Source organism: Spermophilus citellus (genome assembly GCF_964194105.1).
Source record: "Spermophilus citellus genome assembly, chromosome: 10".
Classification (NCBI taxonomy): Eukaryota; Metazoa; Chordata; class Mammalia; order Rodentia; family Sciuridae; genus Spermophilus; species Spermophilus citellus.
Window position 1 is genome coordinate 32,067,710 of NC_138197.1, and position 26,508 is coordinate 32,094,217.

Genomic DNA, 26,508 nt, shown 5'->3' on the forward strand with positions numbered 1-26,508 from the left:
ACTGGGTTCTGTTGAGTACTTGAGGCTTTCTTGAGAATAAAGACGAAGAAACGGACAAGAAGTCTCTAACAGCGGAGTACATTTAAACTCTTGAACCAGTCACAGTTTTCCAAAAGATCCATCGGGATAGAATTTTCAAGAACATTTGAATGCCCAAAGTTTAGTTTTTTTTTTTCTTAGATGGAAAATAAGAGGCCAAATTAACTATAGAATGGAGGTCAGTTATCTCAAGAGTCCTTTTCCCTTTGCCTTCTTCTGCCAACCAGGAGGCCAGACCTTGAACTGGAAGCGGGGCCATTATTGAACAGTGGAGTGTGTGAGAGAAAAGACTTTGACTGGAGGCTGCAGGTTACCGATTAACATGGGTGAGGAGGGATCCACAGGGAGGATAGTGGCCAAGATGGGGACGCTGACCTGGCACAAGCTGGGCTTGAAAATGGCACAAACAAGAGGGGCCTGGATTGGTGCTGTCGGGAGGGCCTTGGCTCCTCTCTGGCTATCTGACCTTCCTGAAGACCTGCTTGCACACTGCGTCCCTCGCAGTCAGTTCCTGGGGGTAAAGGAGGACAGTGAAGAGGAGAGAGAGGGTTCTCACCAGCTGGGACTCAGACTTTCTCACAGTCCCTGACCTCACTTAATCCCTCAGGATACAGCAGCTAAAGCATTTGATGTATGGGGAATTGTATCATTGTTCCAAATCCTCAATTTTTCACCCCAGAGGAAGGAAGGTCGCTGGGTCAGGGGATGAAATGGTGGTTTCCATATCTCCAGTTATGATTTGTGGGTATTCATCTGATTTTTAGCCAGGACCCACTTTGGCCACTCTGTATCTTCTTCTCCCTACTCTTACAAGTGCCCCCGCCCTACTTCCTTGGAGCAGACAGTGAGGGTGGGTTGGGGTAGAGGAATAGACTTTCTGGTTTTGGGCAAGAGGACGAATCCTTGCTGGAGTGCCCCTCCTCCCCCGCCAACTTACCAGATGCAACTTCTCTCCCTCCAGCCAGTGTCTCCAGCCCCGGTTGGGGACCTCCCCTTTCTGCACACACACCAGCTGCTCCTCCTCCCAGGTTACTATGGTCTATAGGGGAAGGCAGGAATAAAGGAAAATTGGGGGGAAGTACACCCAAAGACTTCTCAACTTACTCTGTTTTCTCTGGTCCCTTCATTCTGAGACAAATGCTCTGATTCAGCAGGACTCCAGCCCCCTGATCCTAAAAGCCTTCAGAGAGTCCCACAGTTATCTATGGCAACCTTTGGTGGAGAGCAGGGGAGGAGGAGGATAACTAGGATGAAACTGGGGAGGGCGTGATGAAGAATGGAAACTTTGTTCTCTGGATACCACTGACTTATCTTTTCAGAAAGAAGAAAGATTGGTTGAGAATTACTCCCAGGTACTCTCCTTTCTTCCCATTCTTAGTTAACCTGTCCTTAGGACTGAAGGATTAACCTCTGTAGACTTAGGCATTTCATCAACATTTATGGAGCCTTCCCAGAGGATAGGTCTGCTAAACAAGGTATCTATTACCTGAGGATGGAAGAGGGGGGGGAAAGGCAAATCTTCAAGAAAGTTAGGAGTTAAGTAGATTAGAGATAATGGGAAATTTCTTGCAAGGAAAGAAATAGCATAGAATTAAGAATGGAGAGCAGATAGTTCTCAAGGGCCCTAATTTGGTACATGGGAAAGCAATGAGGAGCTGGTCTGCTCTGTGAAGCATGTGGGCTTTATCTGAAATGTAATAGATCATCACCAAAGGGTTTAGTCAGGGAGAGACATGGTCACTTTTACATTTTAGAGGATCCTGTGGCTATAATACACAGAATGGCTTCAAGGGGGTTTAAGATTGGGGACTAATTTGGGGCATCCAGTGAGAAAATTAAGGTGCTGATAGTGAGAAAGACTAGGAGGGAATGGATAAGACACATTTAGAAGAATGATGAACAACAGAAATAAAATGCCACATTTAATGCCAGGCACGGGTGGCATACACCGGTAATCCCAGCAGCTCAGGAGGCTGATGCAGAAGGATTGTGACTTCAAAGCCAGCCTCTTAGTGCCTTAGAGGCACTAAGCAACTAACTCAGTGAGGCCCTGTCTCTAAATAAAATATATAAAAAAGGGCTTGGGATGTGCTCAGTGATCTAGTGCCCTGGAGTTCAATCCCCAGTACCCCCCCACCCAAAAAAATCCACATTTACAAAACAATTATCAATTATATGAGACTTATTAGGAAAACTTAATTAATTATTTTCTGCAGAACTGGGGTAAACCCAGGGCCTCAGGCATGCAAGTCTAGTGATTTATCACCGAGCCACACCTCCAGGCCTTTTTGTTTTACTTTGATACAGTGTCTTGCTAAAGTGCCCAGGCTGGCTTTGAATTTGTGATCCACCTGCCTCAGCCTCTTGAGTAGGCCTGCTCAGAACTGCAGGAGTACATGGTCATCCCCAGCTAATTTTAAATTTAATAACATTTTATTTAATCTAAAATATTCAAAATGTTATAATTTCAGCATGTTATCAATGGTAAAAATATTCTGAATCTGGGCATGGTGGTACATGCCTGTAATCTCAGCAATTCAGGAGGCTGAGGCAGGAGGATCAGAAGTTTGAAGCCAGCCTCAGCAACTTAGCAAGGCCCCGTCTCTAAATAAAATACAGAAAAGGGCTGGGGATGTGGCTCAGTGGTTAAGCACGCCTGTGTTCAATCCCTGGTATAAATATGTGTGTGTGTGTGTATTTTGAGATGTTTACATTTTTTAAAATATTGTTTTAAAATCCAGTGTATATTTTGCACACATGGCACAATTCCACTTGGTCTACTTCCATGTTAGTGTGCAGAAGTTATATGTAATTAGTAGCTACTATATTGGACAGTGCAAAAAAGTTATAAAGATTTCTTTTTAAAAACAATTTTTTTGTAGTTGTAGATGGACCGAATTTTATTTGTTATTTTTTATGTGGTTCTAAGGATTTAACCTAGTGCCTCACATGGGCTACAGCCCCAACCCTGTAAAGTCTTCTTGATGTGGAGGTTGTGGGTTTGGGGGGCATAGGAGTAAGGAAACAAGAGACACCACCTGCATCTCCTGGTTGACTGGTTATTGCCATTAACAGAGAAAGTAAATATAAAAGTGGAGTAGGTTTGGATAGGAAGATAATGAATTCAAGTTTGACCTTGAGGCACACAAATGGAAATATTTTGCAGGCAGTTAAAAACATCACCCTGGATCTCAGGAGATGGCTCTGGCTGGAAATGAATGTCAAGGACAGTTTATAGATGGTAGCAGAAAGCTTGGGTGTAGGTGATTTAGCCCATGGATGGTGTACAGGTAAGAAGGTCAAGAATGAAACACTGTGAGGAAAACCCCAGTTTAAGGGATAAATAAGGAAACTAAGGGGACCAAGAAAGACCCTGGAAGAAGTAGGGAAAGTCACAGAAGACTAGGGTTATAGAGAAGAGACTGTGGTGACCCACAGTGTCACAGGATAGAACAAATGTTTGCTTACCCTTGGGTGGCTTGCTCTTTTTTCCTCTGGGAGATGATAAGAGGGAGCAGGGAAGAAGGACGGAATGAGGGGAGGAGCAGAGCCTTCTAGTCCCAGAGCCTGGTACCCTAGGACCCCATGGCCTGCTGTGGTGGTCATTTTCCCTGGCTCTGATGTCTGAGAGAGGACCCTTTGTTTTGGTCCACACTATTAGGAGGCACCTTCTTGTCCTTCCTCTCCCCCTTCAGCCCAAGAGAAAGTACCTGGCATTTTCGTCCATCCACCATCCTTAAGTCCTCTTCAAACTCAACTCCCACCTCAAATTCCATGACATAGTTGCGGAAGGTGCTGAGAGTCTTCACTATTATGCGATCGCCCTGGTGGTCAATCTCCTTGTCTGGCTTCAACAGCAACACTATTTTCCGCAGGGCCACGTTGATGTCTGTAGGGGTTAAGTCTTAGCAAGGTACCTGCCACCCAGCCAGGTATTCCCCTGCCGTAGCAGCGCCCGGCCCCGTGGCTTTGAGCACTCCCTTAGTAGAGTCTGGCACTGGGGATTTACCCACCCGCTGTTGGAAACAAATCTCAAGTCAGCTGCCACTTGACAGAGCCTTTCCACAAAGTCCAACCCCAGTGTGCCCCCTTCTTAGGGGGACCTAGAAGTAGCAAGGGAGAGAGAAGGAAAGTGAAACAGGTATGGGAGGGTGAAGTCATTACTTAGGGCCTGCAGGTAATCCTCCAAGTTCTTCTGGGAGACAAAGCGGTAGTAGCCAGTGAGGTTGGGAGGCATTGTTCCACTGGTCGGATGGAGATCAAGATTTCAGGAGAATACAGGAGACACAGGCAGACGGGCAGAGTGCTGACAGACTTTGGCCAGTCCTCCACAAACACACAGGAGGGTGGAAAGGTCCCCTGGCCAGGGGTTTTATAGGGCTGGGTCCTGTTGCAATAAGAGTCTTTACCAGCCTTCCCTCCCCTATGACGAGTTGGGGGCTGGTGTCTACAGCTTGACAGAAAGTCTGGGACTTGGCAAAATCGAGCCTGATCTCAGCTTTTCCTGAGGAAGGAACTTGGGGCAGGATTTGGGACTGTCAATCATCTAAAACTTGAGCCTTTCTAAAAGTCAGTTTTGGCTTCCACCCCATTTCTAGCAGGCTTTGGAATCTTCCTGGAATCCTGAGGGGACAGCCTTCCCCAGAGGATGCAGCCATGGCTGCCCTGACTCAGTCAGATGGGGATAAATGAGTTCTAGGAGTATCCTGAGATCCTGAGACTGAGTCAGGGATATTGAAAGGTATGGGGGGAGGAGGGAGGGGAACAGCCAGCTGGCCAGGAGCCACAGTGGAGAAAGCCCTGGAGCCCTAATCTCACAGCTCCCTCAGACAGTTGGCTGAACTGGGACCCCAAACTGGCATTTTAGGATCTTGGTCCTGTTAGGTTGTAGAGAGGGTGGCAGAGAAACTGGCTGTCAGCATCCTCATGGGTATTGAGTTCAAGGTCTGGAGCAGGTGTGGGAGGGATCTGTCTGATTATTCTGAAGAAATTTATCCTCTTTGGCTTAAGACCCAGAATTTCTGTCTTGAGTTGCCAATGATACCCCCCCCCGCCCTTGAAAAGCTCATTTTAACCAAATGTGTTCGCATAATGGTGTAGAGGACCCCTAAATTATTGTATGTTCCACCCCCAACTGCACATTTCTCTCTCAAACCTGCCAAATTCCCTGGCTTCAGAATCTCCTGGGCTGTTCTATCATGGCTTAAGTTGGGAAATTTGGAGAGGGAGGTAGAGAGAGTAGGCAGTACCAAAAGCTGCTGACGAACTGTCCCAACAGGGGTGTGAGTGTTGGGAGGCAGGCACAAACATCTCATTCTTGCTCCAGTCCCAGGGAGCTTTTCATGACCCTGATGACTCTCCTATGGTTTCTACAGAGACCTGGACTGGGGCTTAAAATTTCTAGGATTTCTCATGTTCAGACTGAAGATTTTACTTAGCAGTTCCCAGAAGCACACAGCAGGGACTTGCTGATGGAAAGTGCTGTGAAAAGAGGTTAATGCAGAGTTGGGGGTGTGGTGATGTGGGTACCGCCCCTTCTGGCCACCTCGGGTCTCGGTGGATGTCTCCCTTCCCCATCCCTGGCTTCTAGCTTTTCCTTTCTCTCAATGTCCCCCTTATCTCCCATCCCCTGTATGGCTTTCCTGCTTCCTTCCCAGCCCCCGCAGTTCCTCTGCTCCCCCAAATTGCAGTCAGGGGAAAAAGCCCTAACACATTCTCCCGCCCCTGCTCCCCAGTCCTATTGGTTCCCTCCCCCCCCTGCAGCACCTGGCACCCCCAGTCACGCGATTGGCCAGCAGCCTCATCAATCCATGCCTGGCTGTGCTGACGTCATCCTGCAGTAGCGGGGATGGGGTGGGAGTGAGAGAGTGAGGACGCTGGGCTCAAGAGGGAAGAGAAGAAGCCACTGCAAGTCCCCCATCACAGCCACTGAGACTGGGGTCTGCCAGCGTGTGCTTTATGGACTAGCGTGGGCAGCAGGCTCCTTTCTGTCACTGCCTGCTGCCCTCCCCTCTGTGAAGAGCCCCGACATCTCTCCTCTGAGGTGGAATTAGCAGACTTGAGGACCTGGGGACAGCGATCGCCTGGCCTGGCCCTGCCCCACACCCACACCATGACCTTCCTGCTGCTGCCCCTCTTGCTGGCCTTTCTGCTCCCACCCAGCTCTGGGAACAAAGGTGAGTGAGGTGGGGGTGGGGGCTCTGAATGAAGGTATCAAGCAGAGCAATGTGGGGGTGGGGTGGGAAGAAGGTGTTGAGACTCTCTGGCACCTGACAGGTGGCCCTTCCTCTCTGACCATCCCTGTTCTTATCCATTTTCTCAGACCCGTTTCCTACCCCTCCGTCTCACTTCCCAGAGCCACATCTTCCTCTCTAACCCATCTCTACCCATGTGCTTCTCTTGCCAGTCATCCTGCTCCTATTTGGTTACCATTCCTGTCTTGGGGGGGGGTGTCTCTTGCTTCTCTCCTCTCTCCCCCAATTTCTCCATACTAGTAGATATCTTAGGTCTCAGAAAGACTTGCCCTGAGGGGTGGTATACTTATCTCAATGATTTTCCTTTCCCACTGGAGTGCGCACACCCTAAGGGTGTGTGGCAGATCCATCTGGTTCCTTTCCATCCCATCCTGGGGAAAAACTGTTGGTTGCAGCTCAGCAATTCTGAGCACGTATGTTTTTGCGTGTTGCTCTGCATCCATACCCTGTGCCTGCATCCGCTGGGCTGTGGGTTACCAAAGCTGCCCTCTCTGGCAGACAGCAGATACATTCAGCTGGGTGAGGCTGTCAGAAGGATGGAGAGAGGGTGGGAGGGAGGGGTTGGGACAGAGGGCTCAGGTAGGTGGAAGGAAGGGAGAAAGGCAGGGAAGGGCAGAAGTGGGTGTGTGGGGGTGCCAAGTGAGTGGTGAGAAGGAAAGCTGAGGTGGAGGAGAGGGAGGTGAGATGTGGGAGGAGGAGGAGAAGGGGATGGAAAAGGGTAAAGGTAGAGGCAGAAGAGAGGGAGGAATGAAAGGAAAATCAGGAAGAAAAGTGAGAAGAGAGGAGGCATACAGCCAAAGAGTCAGGGAGCCTAAGAATGAGTGACAGGGAAGGAAGGAAGGAAGGAAGGGAGACGGAAGGCGACCAAGAAGAGAGCAACAGGGGAACAGAGGCTCAGGGACCAGGAGGAGATGCGGGATTGGAGGGGTGAGGTCTGGAGAGGGTGCCCAGCCCTGCCCTTGCCATGCCTCAGCCCTTCCATCTGCTCTTTTCTCTCTTCAGGACCTCAGCCTGGCTTCTGAGCCTCCTGCCACTTCCTGTGCGGCCTTCAGTGCACCATCTTGTGGCTTTCTCTTCAGCCATTAGGGAAGGGGGTTATGGTGGTTATCAGCAAGAAAGGGGCAGGCATTCAGGTACCAGGAAGTGTGTGAGATGTGGTTGGAGGGGAGAGTGGAAATCAGGATTTCTTGCTCACCCACATTACTGGGGGTGAGATGCCCTTTGGTGACTCAGTTTCCCTCATCCTCCCACACACGTGTCCAGCCAATATGCCAAAGTGAATGGGCCTTTAAATCCTGGGTGTTTGCTTGACAAGATTAGATAGAATAAGCTGTGGAGGTTGGGGATGGGGGGTGAGGTAGAGGGGGAAGGGAACATGCTGAGCTCAAGGAACATGCTTCGGTTTCCCCACAGCTCCTTGCCAGGCCAGTGGGAGATTGGTCCTGCGAAGGAGATGTGATTTAGCTGAGCCTGGTAGGAGATGGGGAGAAGTGAGTCTGGCTGAATCCCACATTTATCCTGAATTGGCTGGTGGATGAAAGAAAGAGGGCTGGGGTAGATAAGAATTGGGATTAAATCATGGGTCTGTATAAAAAGTTGAGTCTGGGCTAGAGCTGTAGCTAGGTGGTAAAGTGTTTGCCTAGCAAGAACAAGACCCTGGTTTGATCCCCACCACAGCAAGAAAAAGTGGGGTCCAGGGAGTGTGGGGTTTGGAGGCCTTATTGAGGACATAGAGATGAGCTGGTTGTAAATGTTCTCTTGGGTGTGGGGATGGGAAACAGGGAGGGGATTTGGCATTTTTCTAGGCCACCTCCATAATCCCTTAGGATGTCAGCTCTGCTGGTCCTGTCATTTGGCATTGATTCCTCTGCTCCATCCCTGCCCCTCTCTGTCCCCCTCCCTCTGTCCTATATATCTTCTCTTCTTTCCTTTCTCCTCTTCCTCTGCTCTGAGAGAGTGGCCTGAGGTTGGGGTCTGACTGGGAAAAGTGAAGAATGAAGGGACCAGGATAGAAATGGGGTTTGGAGTGTGTGTGGGAGGATAAACAATCAGGATGTTAGGAAACTTCTAGATTTTCTCTTTCTAGTCTTAACTCTTCCTGTAATTTATCCCTTCCCTTTCCAGGACCTTCTGAGGGCTCACTACTGCTTCCCGAGTCCCCAGTCTCCATCCTCTAAACACAGGAGGTCCCTAAAGAAGATTCTCCATCTCTAACTATGGTTCCCAGGGGAGATAGTGGCCCCCTTCCCCCAGGGCAGGCAGTTGCCATGGAAACAGTCCAACTTGCCATAGGAGAAGGCTCTGCTCTCCCACAGACCTTCTGACTTCTACAGTTGATTTCTTGTCTTTAGTCCTCCCTTTTGTAAGGTCCTCCAGCAGGGAAGGAAAGGGCGATGATGCTGTGGTGTGAGTTGCTGGGGTGGGAAGGGTTCGGGTGGGAATGGTGGTCCTGCTCACAGGTGTTTCCTCTCCTCTCCCTGGGGTGGGATCAGCCAACAAGCATAAGCCATGGATCGAGGCGGAGTACCAGGGCATCGTCATGGAGAATGATAACACTGTCCTACTGAACCCACCGCTTTTTGCCTTGGATAAGGATGCCCCCCTGCGCTATGCAGGTAACTGGGGCTGGGGATGGCAATGCAGGGGCAGGACAGAGAAAAGTGGGTGGGAGAGCAGAGTGCAAGGGAGGGAGGGAAGAAAGTGGGGAGGAGGCCTGGGGAAAGTGGAAGTGGGCTCAAGGAGGGGCGTGGGCTCCACTGAAGACGGAGATCGAGTAAAGGGTGCCAGAGAAGGTCATGGGCAAGCAGGGGTTAAGCACATTCCAATTTTGCCAGAACTCAGGCCTGGTGGCTCTGAGAGGCTGCTGCTTGGAGAAGCTGGGGTTGGAGTTGTATGTCTGATCACTGATGCTTTCCCAGGAGTTTGGGAGGACAGGTGGTACTGGATCCACCTGATGTGTCAGTGTGTCTCAGGTGGGGAGGCTGAGGGCAGCGAAGAAGTACCAGGTAGGGCAGGAGCCTCACCCCGTCTCTTCCCCACTTGGCCAGGTGAGATCTGTGGCTTTCGGCTCCATGGATCTGGGGTGCCATTTGAGGCTGTAATCTTGGACAAGGCAACAGGAGAAGGGCTGATTCGGGCCAAAGAGCCGGTGGACTGTGAAGCCCAGAAGGAGCACACCTTCACCATCCAAGCCTATGACTGTGGCGAGGGTCCTGACGGCGCCAACACCAAGAAGTCCCACAAGTGAGGAAGGCCTTGTCCCCTACTCCATATGCTGTGCTGTGGGGTCCCCCCTTCCTGCTCCCAAGCCCCTCACCATCCTCTGTCCATGTCTCATTGAAAGTCTACCTCAACCCCCACTATTCAAAAAGTTTAAGGACCATCAGTATGGCAGAGTTTACTGGGATAAAATTCTTCTTTTGCCTCTTATGAGCTTGGACAATTTAGCTTTTTTGGACATGCTTTTTCTTATCTGTAAAATGAAGAGTAGTTGCTGTGAGGATTAATGGAGGTGGTTTGTGAAGAGGAAGAGAACAAGGTGAAGAGAATGAACACATTCAGCAAACATTCAAGTCCCTTTCAACTGTCCCCTCCAGTTTTTTTGCATGGCACACAATTCATAATACACAGACAGCCTTAGGTGAGAGGAAGGGGCAGGGGGTATTTAGAGCGGTAAAGAGGTTTGGGTCCCAGATACCTACATCTGTTTCCAGTTCACTTCTCATTTGAGAATACGAGAAAGATCAGCAGTCAGGATTCCTGGGCCACTAAGAGGTATTAGAGATAAAATGCTCTTTGTGACTTAGTTTCCCATTTAGAGATAGGACCTTTTCCTCTGGGTCTGGATCCTGAGGAGGGCAGGGCTCAGCTTGTAGGACCTAGACCCAGCCCTGCTTGCCCAGGTAAGTGCATGAGTGAAGAGGGCCACGGCTGACACACACATTTCATGCACATGCGGGAAGGCAGCCCGTGGCTCACATGTACTATGTAGATATGTCAGGTGACTTACGACTTTTGTTTTTTGTTTTGGTACTGCGGGTTGAACCCAGGGGTGCTTTACCACTGAGTCCTTTTTATTTTTTGAGACAGGGTCTCACTGAGTTGCTGAGGGTCTTGCTAACTTGCTGAGAGGATGGCCTTGAACTTGTGATCCTCCTGCCTCAGACTCCCTAGTCACTGGGATTATAGGCATTTGCCATTGTACCCAGCTGATTTATAACTTGTACAAATGCCACTTCTCTTCTTTTGGCTGGTTTTAATTTGGCTTTTACTGTGCTTTTTTTTTTTTTTTTCTGGTACCAGGGATTGAACTCGGGCACTCAACCACTGTGCCACATCCCCATTTTGTATTTTATTTAGAGACAGGGTCTCACTGAATTGCTTACCACCTCGACGTTGCTGAGGCTGGCTTTTGAACTCGCAATCCTCCTGTCTCAGCCTCCAGAGCCGCTGGGATTACAGGCACGTGCCACCATGCCCAGCTTTTCACTGTGTCTTGATTATACCGTTGAATCTGACTGCTGTGAAGGAAGGACCTGCTGGGCTTGAGCCACCTCTAGTCATGGCAACCTAACCCATAGCATTTTGTACAGAAGTCATCCAGCTTCGCTCCTGGTGTTCCTTATCCTTCACTTCAGCTACCCTTTCCTTGGGCCCTTTTCCTTCTGTTTCCCTGTCTCTGGCATGATTTTGGCATAGCCCTGTGCTCTGTGGGGCAGGGGTGAGCAGTCTCAGGGGTAGACTGGCTCCCTCCAGCTCCGACTCCCCATTTGGATTTCTGCTTGTACCTTGCTCAGCGTATAGAGACTGGCTAATACCTCCCACTCTCCTCCCACTCTGGTGCACGCAGGGCAACGGTGCACGTGCGGGTCAACGACGTGAACGAGTTTGCCCCAGTGTTTGTGGAGCGTCTTTACCGTGCTGCAGTGACGGAGGGGAAGCTATATGATCGCATCCTGCGGGTGGAAGCCATCGATGGTGACTGCTCCCCCCAATATAGCCAGATCTGCTACTACGAGATCCTCACGCCCAACACCCCCTTCCTCATCGACAATGATGGTGAGTCCACGCTCTCCGTGACCCAGCTGCTAGTCCTGTGCACCCACGTCCCTCAGGACAACCCAGCACTGTGCTCTCTACTTCTGCCCCCTGAACCCTCACTGCATCCTTCTTCCAAAATGTGGAGCCATTTTTATGGGGCTCCTTTTTTCTACTTTCTGCTGATAAATGCAGCTGCTGCCTTAACTTCCCCTTGCCCCCCTGGGCTTTTTGTAGTGCTCCTAACCCTATTTGTCCTCCCCCACTCCTGTGCCCCAGGGAACATTGAGAACACAGAGAAGCTGCAATACAGTGGTGAGAAGCTCTACAAGTTTACAGTGACAGCTTATGACTGTGGGAAGAAGCGGGCAGCAGATGATGCTGAGGTGGAGATCCAGGTGAAGCCCACCTGTAAACCCAGCTGGCAAGGTGAGGTGCTCAGCCCTGTGAATTGTGAATTTTTGTCTTGTGAATTTTCTTTTACCTTAGCTTCTCTTTTTGTCCCTCTTACATCTAAGGGGCTAGGCTAGGGGTTGGGGGACATATTTGCAGCCAGATATGTACTCCAGCCAAGCCATTTTCCTAAAAGCCTGAGATGATTAGTAGATATGGCGGGAGGGGAGTGGGTAGGAGAGGCTGCCTTACCTTCTCTCTCTCCACTGCTCTCTTTGTGTCTGTCATGCAGGCTGGAACAAAAGGATTGAATATGCACCAGGCACTGGGAGCTTGGCTTTGTTCCCTGGTATCCGCCTGGAGACCTGTGATGAACCACTCTGGAACATTCAGGCCACCATAGAGCTGCAGACCAGCCATGTGGCCAAGGGCTGTGACCGAGACAATTATTCAGAGCGGGCACTGCGGAAACTGTGTGGTGCGTGTGCCCCCTCCCCCAGCAGTCCTCAGACCTGTCCTTTCCCAACCATCTGCACCTCCTCTGTTGCTTTCCTAAGAATCCCCTTATGTCTCCTCTGGCCATTTGCATGTGGATATTCCCATGGGAGTTGTGGTATGTGGTTAGCTCTTGTGGGCTAAGGGTAGTAGACATGTCTTTGGCAAAGATTATAATTGTTGCACTAGTCACCAGATATATTATAGAACAATGGTAGGGAGAGATCAAGAGGTGGAGGATGGGTTGAGTTAACTGGAGAGCTATCCCCAGAAGAAAGGTCCATTCCTCTCTTGTCTTTGAAAGTTCACAAGAGGGAGTGAGACTGGTTGTGGGAAATCTTTTCCCATCAGTCCCTCTTTCTCTGCTTCCTTCCAGTTTCCTTATCTGCTGACCCTTATCTAACACTTGTACCTCCTGGGGCCCCTGCAGGTGCTGCCACTGGGGAGGTGGATCTCTTGCCTATGCCAGGCCCCAATGCCAACTGGACGGCGGGACTCTCGGTGCACTACAGCCAAGACAGCAGCCTTATCTACTGGTTCAACGGCACCCAAGCTGTGCAGGTGCCCCTGGGTGGCTCAGCTGGCCTGGGCTCCGGGCCCCAGGATGGCCTCAGTGACCACTTTACCCTGTCCTTCTGGATGAAGCATGGTATAACTCCCAACAAGGGCAAGAAAGAAGAGGAAACCATTGTGTGTAACACAGTCCAGAATGGTGAGCCTTCCTCAGAGCATGGGATTGAGAGTGAGAGACTAGCTTCTTGTCCTCAATCTGTCACTGTCCAGTGTTTGACTGTGGATAGGTCACCTCCTCTCTCTTCCTTTATGACACGCTTTGATAAAAGTGCTAGCTTTTACATTTGCTGAAATTCTGTGATTTATCCCCAACATGGCATGCTGAGATCCTACTGCTCTGAGTGTCAGGGGACTCCTTGTGACCACTGCCATTCTCATTTGTAGTTACTCGATCAATCCCTCTGCATCCCTGATAGTTGACTGCCCCCATCTCTACTCCCATGAGCCACTGCAATGGAAAAGTTTGGGTAATGGTGTGCCCATTTCTTTCTCTTTATCCCCTCTAAGGCTAACTGACTCCAAGTACCCCTCTTCCTCATCTGTGGTGGCACAGCCCCCTAGGGATTCTCAGCCTTGATCCACTCTTTTTTTAAAAAAAAATATTTATTTATTTATTTTGTAGTTATTGGCGGACACAACATCTTTGTTTGTATGTGGTGCTGAGGATCGAACCCGGGCCGCACGCATGCCAGGCGAGCGCACTACCGCTTGAGCCACATCCCCAGCCCCACTCTTTTTTTTCTAGCCACTTCTCTGGGCTCATTTTTCCTGATCTGAAAAAGGGTGTCACCCATGATGTGTGTATTAGTCAAAGGACCAGTGAAGAGCTGGACCAGGGGTAGGAGCAGGTTGCCCAGTGTTCCCCAACCAGTGCTTGAGAAGCTCTAGTCATCACGTGGACTGGAGTATGGGTGGGGAGAGGGGGAATCGTGGAGAGGACACCAGAGAGGGGCGAAATGAGAGCCTATGAGAGGATCAACAGCATCCAGCATCTTCTTCCTACTGCTGTTCTTGCCTCTGGTCTGTGCTTGACTCCTCTCCTCATTTTGTACCTTCAGAGGATGGCTTCTCTCACTACTCACTGACCGTCCATGGCTGCAGAATTGCCTTCCTCTACTGGCCCCTGCTTGAGAGCGCGCGCCCAGTCAAGTTCCTGTGGAAGTTGGAGCAGGTGAGGCTGGTGCCCGGCTCCTGGGAGGGCCAGGTGGATGTAACTAATGTTCAGGGAGAGAGGGTCCCCTGGAGGGGTTGGCATGTTCTGGGTTGCCCTATGCCCCCATTTTCACTCTTCAATCATTCTACTCCTAGATTCTTCTCCAAGGCTTGTGCCTTAGGAAAGAACTCCTGGATTCAAAGGAAATAGGCAACAAATTACTACTAACACCAAGGCTGCCCCGTTGTTTTATTTCATCTCTCTGAGGTAGAATCTTAGCAGTACATGTCCCTGACTCTCAAGAGTTACAACTAAGAAAATAAATAATGCCAAAGTACACAGATTAGTTTTGAGCCCTGTTGGGGTACTTGCTGGCTATCAAATCTTGGTTAATATGTCTAAACTTTTGTAAGTCTATTACATAGAGATAAAAAGAATTCTATAGAGCTTGCCTAGCATGTGTGAAGCACTGGGATTGATTCTCAGCCCCACATACAAGTAAATAAAATAAAGGTCCATCAACGACAAAAAAAAAAAAAAAAAAAAAATTCTATATTCCAGGGTTGTTGTTGGGTTAGATGATATAACAGAACTTTATAGATTAAAAAGCACTCCATACATGGTAATTCTCACTTTTTTGTCCAAAATTATGAGGAATTAATAAAAGTGAACAAAAAATTTAAATCCTCTCTTGAGCCAACAGTTGTAGCTTTTTTTTTTCTCTCTCTTGTGGTGCTGGGGATTGAACCCAGAGCCTTAGTGCATGCAAGGCAGGCACTCTACCAACTCAACTACATCCTCAGCCCCATAGCTTTTTCTTTACTTAGTTTTTTTTTTCTCCAAGTTGAACATAAGGACCAGTGAAAACTAATTTGAGTTGCCGTCTTCTATTTTTCTTGCAAGCCACAATAGAGTGCCTGAATAAGCACACGGCTTTAAAAAAAAGCAGAAAGTAAGAGAGAGAGAAGAGAAATAAAAGCTTAGAAAATTTACACACTGGATAATTCAGGGCATGTGCAAAAGCTTCACTGTTGGTGGCACTCTTTTAAAGACAGAGTCTGCCATTGCTATTTTTTGATCTTTCCCCCACATTGCTAATAGTCTACTTTGCCCTTCCAATTTTTCTTTAATTTACTCTCACTTATTAAAACATCAATTAAGGGGCTGGGGTTGTGGCTCAGTGGTAAAGCACTTGCCTAGCACGCATGAGGCACTGGGTTTGATCCTCAGCACCACATTAAAAAAAAAAAAAAAATAAGGGTATGTCCATTGTGGAAAATTCAGAAAATAAAAAGCATTTTAAAAAAAGTAATTAGTATTCAGATATAATCATGTAATCATTAAAAAAAATCAATTAAGCTAAGCATGGTGGCACATGCCTGTAATCCTAAGGCTTGGGAGGCTGAGGTAGAAGGATCTTGAATTCAAAGCCAACCTCAGCAACAGTGAGGCACTAAAGCAACTCAGCGAGACCCTGTCTCTAAATAAAATACAAAATAGGACTGGGGATGTGGCTCAATGGTCAAGTGTTCCTGAGTTCAATCCCTGGTACTCAATTAAAAAAAATATATATATCAATTATGGGGCTGGGGATGTGGCTCAAGCGGTAGCCGGTAGTGCGCTCGCCTGGCATGTGTGGGGTGGTGGGTTCGATCCTCAGCACCACATAAAAATAAAATAAAGATATTTTATTTTAGAAAAAAACTAAAAATTAAAATATTAAAAAAAATCAATTAGGGCTGGGGATATAGCAGGGTAGGTAGAGTGGCTTGCCTCGCAAGCATAAGACCCTGATTCAATCCCCAGCACCACAAAACAAAAACAAACCAAAAACAAACAAACAAAAAGAATCAATTAAATGTCATTTAAGTTCTTGTTATTCTGCTGGGTTCTTGGGATATAATGGAATAGAAAATGGAACAAAATCTTTGACTTCACTTCAGAGGATGGCTTCTTGGTTGGGAAGATAAATTTGTTTGTTTGTTCTTATTTTGCAGTGCTGGGGATGGAACCCAGGGCCTTGTGCATACTGAGCAAGTGATCTACCACTGAGTCATACCTCTAGACCCTTAAGAAGATAGGTTTTTAAAAACTAAATGGGGCTGTGTTAGCTCAGTGATAGGGTATGCATGTACTTAGTACGCAGAAGGCCCTGGATTTAATCCTCAGCACCAAACAAACAAAACCCACAAATCTAAAGCCATAAAAACCCATCAATTATGATAGGTGCTGTAAAATTAACAGACAAGGACCTGGGATAGAATGTAGGGGAAGATAAGTGTGAGGAACTTAGATCGGATGTCTAGAGAAGGCCTGACTGAGGGGAAATTTTAGTTTAATGCTAGAGGAGAACTAGCTGACTTGAGAAGATAATAGGAAGTATTCCAGGTAGTGGGGGGAGCAGATACAAAGGTCTTGAGGCAGAAAAGAGATGAGCATTTTCCAGAGGCTCGGGCACAGTGAACAAGAGGGAAAGACTAGAGAGACGGGCAATAATCAGGTTGTACAGTAGACTTCATCCACTGGGGTTAGTGTAGATTTTGTCCTGTGAGAGATAGGGAGACTTTTTTGAAGGATTTAAAGGAGGAATGGCACCTGATCAGACTTACATTTTAACAAGATCCCTTTGGCAATGGTGGGAGGATTATACTAGAGAGTGAGAGTAAACAAACAGTCCCCACAAAGGGGCTGGGGAGTTGACTGGCACATGATAATGGAGATATAGAGACCAGCACAGGAATCCACAGCTGTCCGTTCTGTTTGGACCTGAGATCCACAGTAGCTGCTGATGGACTGGATGGGAGGGTGAGGGAAAAGAAAGTTGAAGCTGTCTCCTAGGCTACCACTTGGGCAACCATGTGGAGGGCAGAGTCTATACCACCTGGGGAAAACTGAGGGAATGGGGAAGGGGCATGGACTTCCATCCTCCACGTTACATTCACGAGAACTTCGAGACAGCCAAATGGAGACCCTTGGATGGGATGAAGACTGGGGAATTATCAGCATAAACATGGTACTGAACCCATGGGGAATAGACAAGGTAAATCCTGGGAAGAGGGAGAGAGCCTAGGTCTGAGCCTTGAGGGAACCTGAACTTTGGAAGTTGATAAGGCAGAGAACTCTCTGCTCTTCCTCTGCCATCCTCATCCGCAGCTGACTGACACAGGAGAAAATGCAAAGGAGAGCAGTATTGGTCTCGGCAGTTCCTGTTGGATTAGAAACTACCCTAGAGATTCTAGTGCCGTACATACATACATATTTTCTGGAAAAATTTATTCACAACATAGTTTTATATTTATAGTATTTTGAGATGAGATTTCCCTGTGTTGTCAGGCTGGCCTTGACTCCTGGGCTCAAGAGAGCTCCTCCTGCCTCAGCCTCTGGGACTCTGGTTCTATGCATATATATTTAACTGCACTTCATTGAAATTTTATCGGTTACTTGTTGCTGTTGTAACAAATTACTACAAACTTAATAGTTAAAGAAAACACAAATTGAACCAGGTGTGGCGGCATATGATTTAATCCCATTGGCTCCGGAGGCTGAGGCAGGAGGATCACAAGTTCAAAGCCAGCCTCAGCAATGGCAAGGCACTAAGCAACTCAGTGAGACCTTGTCTCTAAATAAAATACAAGATGGGATGGGGATGTAGATCAGGGTTGAGTGCCCCTGAGTTCAATCCCTAGTACCCCCCCAAAACCACAAATTGATTATCTTACTGTTCCATGAGTCAGAAATCTGACAGAGTCTCCCTAGGCAAAGAATCAAGTGTCAGCAGAGCCTTCTTTCTGGAGGATGTAGGGAAAAAGTCATTTCCCTGACTTTTCCAGTTCCTATAGGCTTCCTACATTCCCTGGTGTGACCTCTTCCTGCATCTTCAAAGCCAACAAAAGCCAGCTTAGTCCTCACGGTATTTCATTCGCTATAGTTTTAAAGATTTACTTGACTTAGTGGAATTTTCCATACTATGTTGGCTACCTGATAAGATTTTGGTCAATATTATTCCTTGACGGAAGGGAAGGCTGGGAAGGCAGCTCTGTTGGTAAAACTAAGAACATACTGGACTGTCCTCAGAAGATGAGGTTAGTTCCCTGAAAAGGAAGTAACTGAGAGGTTCCTGCCCTCACCCCTGCTCCCCCAGGTCTGTGACGATGAGTGGCACCACTATGCTCTGAACCTGGAATTCCCCACAGTCACTCTCTATGCTGATGGCATCTCCTTTGACCCTGCTCTCATTCATGACAATGGCCTCATCCACCCACCCCGAAGGGAGCCTGCACTCATGATTGGTGCCTGCTGGACTGGTAGGTCCCTCTGATCATGTCAGTGGTTTAGGGTTGGTGAGGGAACATAGGCTGGTGAGGAGCAAGAGAGCAGCCTGACACTGCAGCTACGGCCATATCCTGCATCTCCTTGCAATTGGGCAGGATGATGACTCTTAATGGTCTCTGCTGGAGGAGATCTTGACCTCCACATCTCCTCTAGTTCCATGGGTCATTACCTCTGACTTGGTGGAATTTCCTTCTGAGTGTCTCCAGAATCTCTCTTTTTGTGACTTCAGCCAGTTCCCACTTTGTTCCATTGAACTGACAGTGATTTCCACGCCCCTGCTGGAGGGTATTACCCCTCAGAACCTCATCAACCTTCTAACTTCTAAGCCATTTCTTCCTTTTCTTTTTTTTTTTTTTCCTGGGGGCACACATGTGTGTCTGACCAAGACCCTTGTGTTTCCTCAGCAATGTATTTGGGGGATGGTCTATAACAGAGGCCTGAAATTGAAACATGACAAAAGAAGAGGAAGACTCTCATTCTTCTCATCAATCTCTTCACAACCTAAGCTCACTGTCACCTCTTTTTTTTTTTGTCCTCAGAGGAGAAGAACAAAGAGAAGGAAAAGGGAGGAGACAACAGCACAGACACCACCCAAGGTACTCCGTGTGTATGAACAGGAGTTCTCAGCTTTCGGATCTCTGTTCTCTTTTCCACCCAAGTCCTGTCCAGCCTGTCTAGTTGCTGCTTGACGGCCACCAGGGGGCAGAGCCGCAGAGAAATTCAGCAAGCCAGGGTCTCCCTGGAGCAATGAAGCTGGATGTAGCCTGCCTGGATTCTGTTTTTTTCCTGCCCACAGAATGTAGGAAAGGGTTTCTCTTGCTGGTTTTTCACATGGCAGAAAGGAGGTGGCAGGAGTCAGACATGCAGAAGGGGAAGAGCTGGGCATCTGTGAAGTTCACACACATCCTTCCTGGTCTCCTTGCATGCCACTGTAAACACACCCTCTCTTGCAGTCTCCCTCTATCCTTTTGGTTTTTCCACCGGCCACCCCCTCCTCCTAGTTTCCTTCTCTCTCTCTCTCTCCTTCTCAGAAGCTTTTCTCATTTCCAGTTGCTTCTATTTTTTACCCTTCCCCCCCCCCCCCCCAGCTTCCTCCTGCCTTCATACTTGCGGTGCTGGGGATGGAACCCAGGGCCAGGCACATGCTAGGCAAGCTCTACCACGGAGCCGCACCCCCCTCCTGTCTTTTCTCTCATCTCTCTCCCTTCTCCATCCTGCCCCTTATCTGCACTCCTCTCTCCTCATCTCTTTTCTTTCCTTCTTTTCCATTTCCATATTTCTCCTTTTCATCTTCTTCCTCAAGTCTTCTGTTCACTCTCTTTCCCCTTTCTCTCAGCCCCTGTCCTGATTCCCTCCTCTTCTTTCCTCCTCTCACTGCCCGGCCTGCTCCTGTGTTCCTGCCCTAGGAGACCCCTTGCCGATCCACCACTACTTCCATGGCTACCTGGCTGGTTTCAGCGTGCGCTCAGGTCGCCTGGAGAGCCGCGAGGTCATCGAGTGCCTCTATGCATGTCGGGAGGGGCTGGACTATAGGGATTTCGAGAGCCTGGGCAAAGGCATGAAGGTATAGCCCCTTCCCCCCATCCTTTCCTTCCCGGCATGCCCCTGCCCCTCCCCTTGCCCACCTCTCTACCTTTGCTCCCTACCTCTCCTGCCTCCTGGTCCCGCTCTTAGCTGTGTCTGTGTCTGGGGCCCAGGTCCACGTGAACCCCTCGCAGTCCCTGCTCACCCTGGAGGGGGATGATGTGGAGACCTTCAACCATGCCCTGCAGCATGTGGCTTACATGAACACTCTGCGCTTTGCCACGCCCGGCGTCAGGCCCCTGCGCCTCACCACTGCTGTCAAGTGAGTGTTGGGTGGGCGGGGCAAATCATGGAGCATAGTCAGATAGTTCTCAGCTCCTGGGCCTAAGATGTCACCTAGAGTTAGTACCTCCCTCTCTGCCCCCACCTCCCCAGAGGACATTTGGTCTGCTGAAGGTCATATAGTAGTGTTGGTAAAAGAGTCTGGTCTAGATTCACAACCTATTCATTATTCTTTCCACTAAGCCACACTCTCGGGATTTTGAGGTTTTGTTCTTCTCCATACCTTTATGCAGATGCATTAAGTAGGAGCAAGAAGACTGGGAGCTGGGGACCTGACATTAATCATGACTCAACACTAATTGACTGGATGACCTTGGGCAAATAGTGAGCTCTAGTTGCTTCACTGAGCTCTTGCAAAGTCAAACAGGATGATCCAAGCTAGGAGTTGGCAACCTGTGGACCCAGGTCAAATCTGGCCTATTGTCTGTTTTGTAATAAAGTTTTATTGGAACACAGCCATGCCCATTTATTGACATATTTTCCATGGCTGATTTCACAATAGTTGGAATTGAGACTATATGATTAAAAATTAAGAGAATATTTAGTATTTGGTACTTTATTGAAAAATTTTGCTGACCTCTGAATTGTAAGTAAATTATTTTGAATTTCTTAAATGAATTAGATTATTTAAAGATTTAAATACTTATTAGGAATTTGAAAATGAAGATTGAGAGGCAATGAAAACATAATAGTTAAGGACACAGGGTTTGTTACTAGCTTTTTAGCATTTGACAGATGTTATAAAGTGGGAATATTAATAGAATCTAATTCATGGAATTGTTATGAGAATGAAATGATATATCCCAGATCAAATGCCAAGTAGAGCCTAGCAGAGTGCCTTCTGTAAATATTGACTATTATATGAAGGTGTTTTTACCCCTTATGGTCTATGGGGCAGTTTTGGGGAGATACTGCCATTTAGTGTGTGGATTTAGGAGTCAGGACTCCTGTGTTCTCACAGCTGCCCCTCAGCTTCTCCATAAGCTGTCTGAAGATCAACATCTCTGAGGTATCCTTATGTTGGTAGGGGCTGGAGGGGAGAGGGTTCCGTATTCTGCAGTGACTGGGCAAGATTATAACAGGCTTCACAATTAGAGCTGTAGAGAGAGGGCAGAGTGAATGGCTTTGGGGAATTGGGCTGCTGGTCCATGGTGTGGTCATGGAAGGAGAAGGTTACAGGTCACGTGGCACAGATGAGAGAGCTGAGTGTGCACCCCACCATGCCCTAGTCAGCACTCTAGTTGTTAAGAGCTGCCATCTGATTATGAAGGGCTTAATCCATCAGAGACCAAGGAATTGTCCCATTCCCTTCACTGTGCTCAGGAGCCACATCAGAAGGGGGTGCTGTCTTTTTGATCCAGGGTGGAGCTCTGCTAGCACAGGGGGAAGAATTGACATCCTTCTTGTTGACTGTCTTATTTGAATTCCTTCCACCTCTTTCATGTCTAGGATAGAGGCTTACCCAAGGGCTTTGATCTCGACTTTGGTTCTTCAGGAGAGGGAAGGGGCCTTGACATTTTCTTTATGAGGTTAAGAATGAGAGCTCTTTTCTCTCCATTTCTAAGGCTACCACATGGTTGGTGCTACCCTTATACTTCCCTTGTGGGAGAAAAATCTGTGTATGTGTGTGTGTAACAGGGAGAGACAGAGCATAGCAGTGCCTCCCTTTCTCAGATGCATATGCTTATCCTTGCCCATGTGATTTCCCTAACTTCTAGTATTCAGTTCTTGGATCTCTGTCCATTTAAAACCAGATTTGTATGACTGGTTAATACTTAAATGCAACTTTCCTCTAAGATTAAATTTTTTTTTTTTTAATTTTGTTGCTTAACGAGGCCTGTCGATTCATGGCCTGAACCCTGGAACAGATGGAAACCAGATCTTTTTCTCCAACTTTGTCTTCTTTCCATATCTTTAGAATTTACACCTGCTTTCTGTAACTTCTATCCAGATGATCTGCCAGCACCTCTACCCAAATGAGCTAGTGCTGAAATAATTAACTTTAATTAATCATTGCCCAAAGTAGCTACTCCCCCTAACTTCTCTTTCTAAAGACGTCTGTCCTTGACATAACCCAGGCTTGAAACCCCTTAGTCATCTTTGGTTCCTCCCTGTCTTTATCCTCCACATGCCAGGTGGAGTTTCCAGAGTCATCTAGCATGCTGGTGTTTGCCATCTGTTTTATCTTTTCCCCATTCTGTTGTCCCCCTCCCACTGAAACTCTCCTTACCTCTCACCTGGCCTATTGCCTCCTAACGGACTAGCTTTAGTATACTTTGCACCCTGAAGCTAGGTAAGTGATCTTAAATCCGATTTTTGATCAGCATGCTCTCCTGATGAAAAAGATATTAATGACATTTTGTCCATGACATGAAGCTATAAACTGAATTCTTATCATGGCATTTAAGGGTCCGAGCCATCTGGCTCTGGTTTGCCTTCCTTGCCTCATGTCCCTCTGCTCCGGTGGTATGCTCATCACCATCCTCTCTACCTTTTGCATTGGCAAAGTCCAACCTTCTTTTAAAGCTAGCTCAACTACTAATTTTCCTGACTTATTCCTACCTTTCTTTTTCAAGTGCCCTACTCCATTCCCTTTCCTCTGTTGTTTTTTTCCCCCCCTTTGGTCCATTTGGTCTAAGGTTTGTGTGCCAGATCTAATCTCTTTACCAGATTGTGAGTACCTTTGGGTCAGAGACAGCCTCTTATTCTTATTTGGGTGCCCCAGAGCTGTAATGTACTACAGGATTGCTCACTGCATTGGAGATGCCTGCTGGAGTTATTTTTCAGGTATAGGAACTCAGTAAGTTCTGGGCATTGGTAACTTCAGGGACTCTGGGCTAATCATACCTGTTGAGAGTATGCTTTTTTCATTTTGGCTCCAATAGCCAACCTGGGCATGCTCAGTAATACCTCTCTGCAAAATCATTTCAATTAGTACAAGCATATGGAGTCCCTACAGTGCCTTGTGAAGATTGCTTGTTCAAAGGGGAATGTCTTAATTTTGTGCTGCTATAACAAAATACCTGAGACTGGATAATTTATAAAGAATCGAGTTTTTTTTTAAATAGTTTTAGAGGCTTGGAAGTCCAAGATTGAAGGGCCATCATCTGGCTAGGGCTCCTTGCTGCATCGTTCCATGTTGGAAGGACAGTTGTGTGTATGTGGGAGGGCAAGCAAGCGAGCAAGAGATAAAACTCACAGCCTCAAACCCTTTTAAAATCAGCATTAATCCATTCATGAGAATGGAGCTCTCATGACCTAAAGACCTCCCATTAGGCCCCACCTCTGGACACTGCTTCTTTGGGGAGTAAGTTTCCAACACATATGTTTTGGAGGACATGTTCAAACTATAGCATTCTGTCTCTGGCCCCCCATATTTGTTTTCCTCACATGCAGAATATATTCATGCCTTCCCAACAGTCCCAAAGTCTTATCTCATTCCAGTACCAATTCTAAAGTCTAAAGTCCAGAGTTTCATCTAAATCAGAGATGGGTGAGATTCAAGGCATGATTCATCTGCAGCAAATTCCCTTCCATCTGTGAACCTGTGAAATTAAACAAGTTATCTATTTCCAAAATACACTGATGGGACAAGCATAATATAGACATTCCCATTTCAAAAGGGAGCAACAAGAAGGAAAAAGGGTAACTGGTTCAAACAAGTCCAAAAGCAAACAGGACAAACAACATTAAACCTTTAAGAATCCAGAATAGTTTCTTGACTCCATGTGCTGCCTCCTGAACACACTAGGGTGGGGATTCAGTTCCCAAGGCCTTGAGTAGTCCCACTCCCAGGGGTTTGCTGGGTCCAGCCCATGTGGAGCTCTTATAGCTTGGAGTTTCATGCCTGTGTTCTCCCAGGTTGTGTTGGAGGCAGGTAGCTCTGTAGTTCTGGGGTCTCCATGGTGATTTCATTTCCATGGCTTCACTAGGTATGACCTTAGTAGGGACTCCTTGTAGGGGTGTTGAGCTGCAATTCCACTTAGCTCTTGTAGTGCTCTATAGCTTCCTGAGTTCCCTGCCGTCTGGGACATGCTTTGACATATAGGCAGAGGAAGCCATGCCCCCGAAGCTCTTGCATTTTGAACCCCTGCAAAGTCAGCAACATGTGGATGCCGCCAAGACTTATTGCTTGTGCCCTTTAGAGAAGTGGTCTGAGCTGTGTCTTGGATGGCTGAGCCACAGCCAAGGTGCTGCACCAACATGTGGGGAGCAAAGACACGGTGGCACAGAGCTGAGGGTGATGATTTCTCTTGAGTACCCTGGGTTGCTCACTTGGGGGCTGCCTCAAGATCTCTGAAATGCCTTTGGGGACATTCTCTCATTGTCTTGATGCCTAGCACCTTCTTTCTTTCTTTTATTTATTTATTTTTTGGTACTGAGGATGGAACCCAGAGACACTTTTGTTTTTTTTTTCTCCCCCCCACCCCCACCCCCTCCAGGGACACTTAACCACTGAGCCACATCCCCAGCCCTTTTTAAAAAATATTTTATTTAGAGACAGGGTCTTGCTGAGTTGCTTAGGGCCTTGCTAAGTTGCTGAAACTGGCTTTGAACTTGAAATTCTCCTGCCTTAGCCTCCTGAACTGCTGGGATTACAGGTTTATGCCATAGCACCTGGTTACCTTATTTCTTTCTATTCATGCTAATTCCTTTTTCAGAGGGTTACTTGGTCATACTTTTGCATGCTTTTTCATTTACTTGGCCAGGCTGTGTATTCTTCAAATTCCTTAGTTCTTTTTCCCTTTTGATTATAAATTCCATCTTTATTTATTTGTTTTCTGGTACTGGGGATCAAACCCAGGGACACTTTACTACTGAGCTACATCTCCAGCCATTTAAAATTTTTATTTTGAGACAGAGCCCTGCTAAGTTGAGGAGGCTGACCCTGAACTTGCGATCTTCCTGCCTCCTCCTCCAGAGTTGCTGGGATTATAGATGTGCACCACTGCACCTGATTATAAATTCATCTCTAAACAATTTCTTTCTTTTCTCATTTTACTCTGTGTGGTTAAAAATAGTTATGCAACTCTTTCAATATTTAACTTAGCTATTTCTCCTGTCAGATATTCCAGTTCATTGCTTAAATTCTTCTTTCCACAAAACCTCAGGCATGAATACAGCTCAGTCAAATTCTTTGCCAATTTATAAGGATTACCTTTACTCCAGTTTCCAGTAAGATAGTCCTCATTTCGGTCTGAAATCTCATCCAAAAGGCTTTACTCTCCATATTCCTACAAGCATTCTGATCAGGTCCTCTTAAATAATCTCTAAAAGTTCTATACTTTCCCTATAGTTCTTCTTTCTGAACCCCCACTAGAATCACCCTTAATGCTCCATTCATAGCAATAAAGACCTTTTTTCAGGATTCACTTCAAAACTGTCTCAGCCTCCACCCATTAGCTAGTTCCAAAGCTGCTTCCATATTTTTAGGAATTGGTTAAGCAGTACCCCACTTTTCTGTTACTAAGTTCCTTAGCTGTGCTGCTGTAATGGAACAACTGAGACCAGGGAATTTATAAATAGTAGAGATTTGTTTCTTACAGTCCAGGAGGCTGGGAAGTCCTAGATTGAGGGACTGGCATTTGGTGAGGGCTGTCTTGCTTCATCATCTTATGGCAGAAGGGAAGAAAGAGTGAGAGACAGAGGAAGAGATCAAATTTATAGTATGAAACCTTTTATAGTCAGCATCAATTTGCTCATAAGGATGAAGCCCCCCAAATTTAAACCCCTTCTGTTAGACCCCACCTCCTAGCACTGTTGTACTGGGGATTAAGTTTCCAACACATACTCTTTTGGAAATATATGAAAACTATATTATGGAACTTCTTTAAAAATAAATTTTGTTGGTGAAAACTTGATCCCTAAATGGTGGCTTCGGTTTAATGGAAAGATCAGTGGACCTCAGTTTAAAATCTTGACTCTTAAACTGTCAAGTTTGTGTGGCCAGATGCATGATCTAAGAGCTTAGGTGCCTTCTCCCTATTTTATGGCATTGAAGCAAGTTTGTTATGAAAGACTGTGGGCAAAACGCTTAGAAACTGGCTAATGCTATGTGATTGTTAGGTGTCATTAATATTGGCAAAAGGAGGGGTTGGAGGTGCTCTGGGAATAGCTACTGAGCAGCTGTCCTGTAGTTTGATTTGGCTTGGCAGAGTCCTACAGAACTGAAGCCCAGGCTGCAGGGGGTGGATCTAGGTCCAAGGTCAGATTATTTCACCTCCCTGTCAGTTTCTCTCATATCAGGGAACGGAAGACACACCAAGGAAGAGTACATCCCTTGACAGATTTTTCCACCTTTCCTCATGTTTTATATTTCAGGGCACATATCTGCCAGATATTATACTGAACCCATGTACATTTTAC

General features: G+C 47.1%; 2 protein-coding genes across 2 annotated transcripts in view; one reads left to right on the forward strand and one right to left on the reverse strand.

Annotated features, from left to right (window-relative positions):
* Positions 1-496: 496 nt before the first annotated feature.
* On the reverse strand, positions 497-4,276 carry RBP5 (retinol binding protein 5; the record flags this gene model as incomplete). The annotated part of the gene is made up of 4 exons (XM_081309384.1): positions 497-550; positions 977-1,078; positions 3,750-3,928; positions 4,204-4,276. 4 exons carry the CDS (start codon positions 4,274-4,276, stop codon positions 497-499), a joined length of 408 nt encoding a protein of 135 aa, XP_081165510.1.
* A 1,643-nt stretch (positions 4,277-5,919) lies between these two features.
* CLSTN3 (calsyntenin 3) overlaps positions 5,920-26,508 on the forward strand; it is a 31,296-nt gene continuing 10,707 nt past the window's right edge. Inside the window, exons 1-12 of the mRNA XM_081311587.1 lie at positions 5,920-6,215; positions 8,786-8,908; positions 9,341-9,536; positions 11,143-11,351; positions 11,610-11,759; positions 12,016-12,201; positions 12,649-12,930; positions 13,850-13,962; positions 18,086-18,248; positions 18,816-18,872; positions 19,683-19,840; positions 19,974-20,122. Coding sequence (XP_081167713.1) covers positions 6,152-6,215; positions 8,786-8,908; positions 9,341-9,536; positions 11,143-11,351; positions 11,610-11,759; positions 12,016-12,201; positions 12,649-12,930; positions 13,850-13,962; positions 18,086-18,248; positions 18,816-18,872; positions 19,683-19,840; positions 19,974-20,122 — 1,850 coding nt within the window. The 5' untranslated portion in view covers positions 5,920-6,151. The remainder of the gene's footprint in view (positions 6,216-8,785; positions 8,909-9,340; positions 9,537-11,142; positions 11,352-11,609; positions 11,760-12,015; positions 12,202-12,648; positions 12,931-13,849; positions 13,963-18,085; positions 18,249-18,815; positions 18,873-19,682; positions 19,841-19,973; positions 20,123-26,508) is intronic.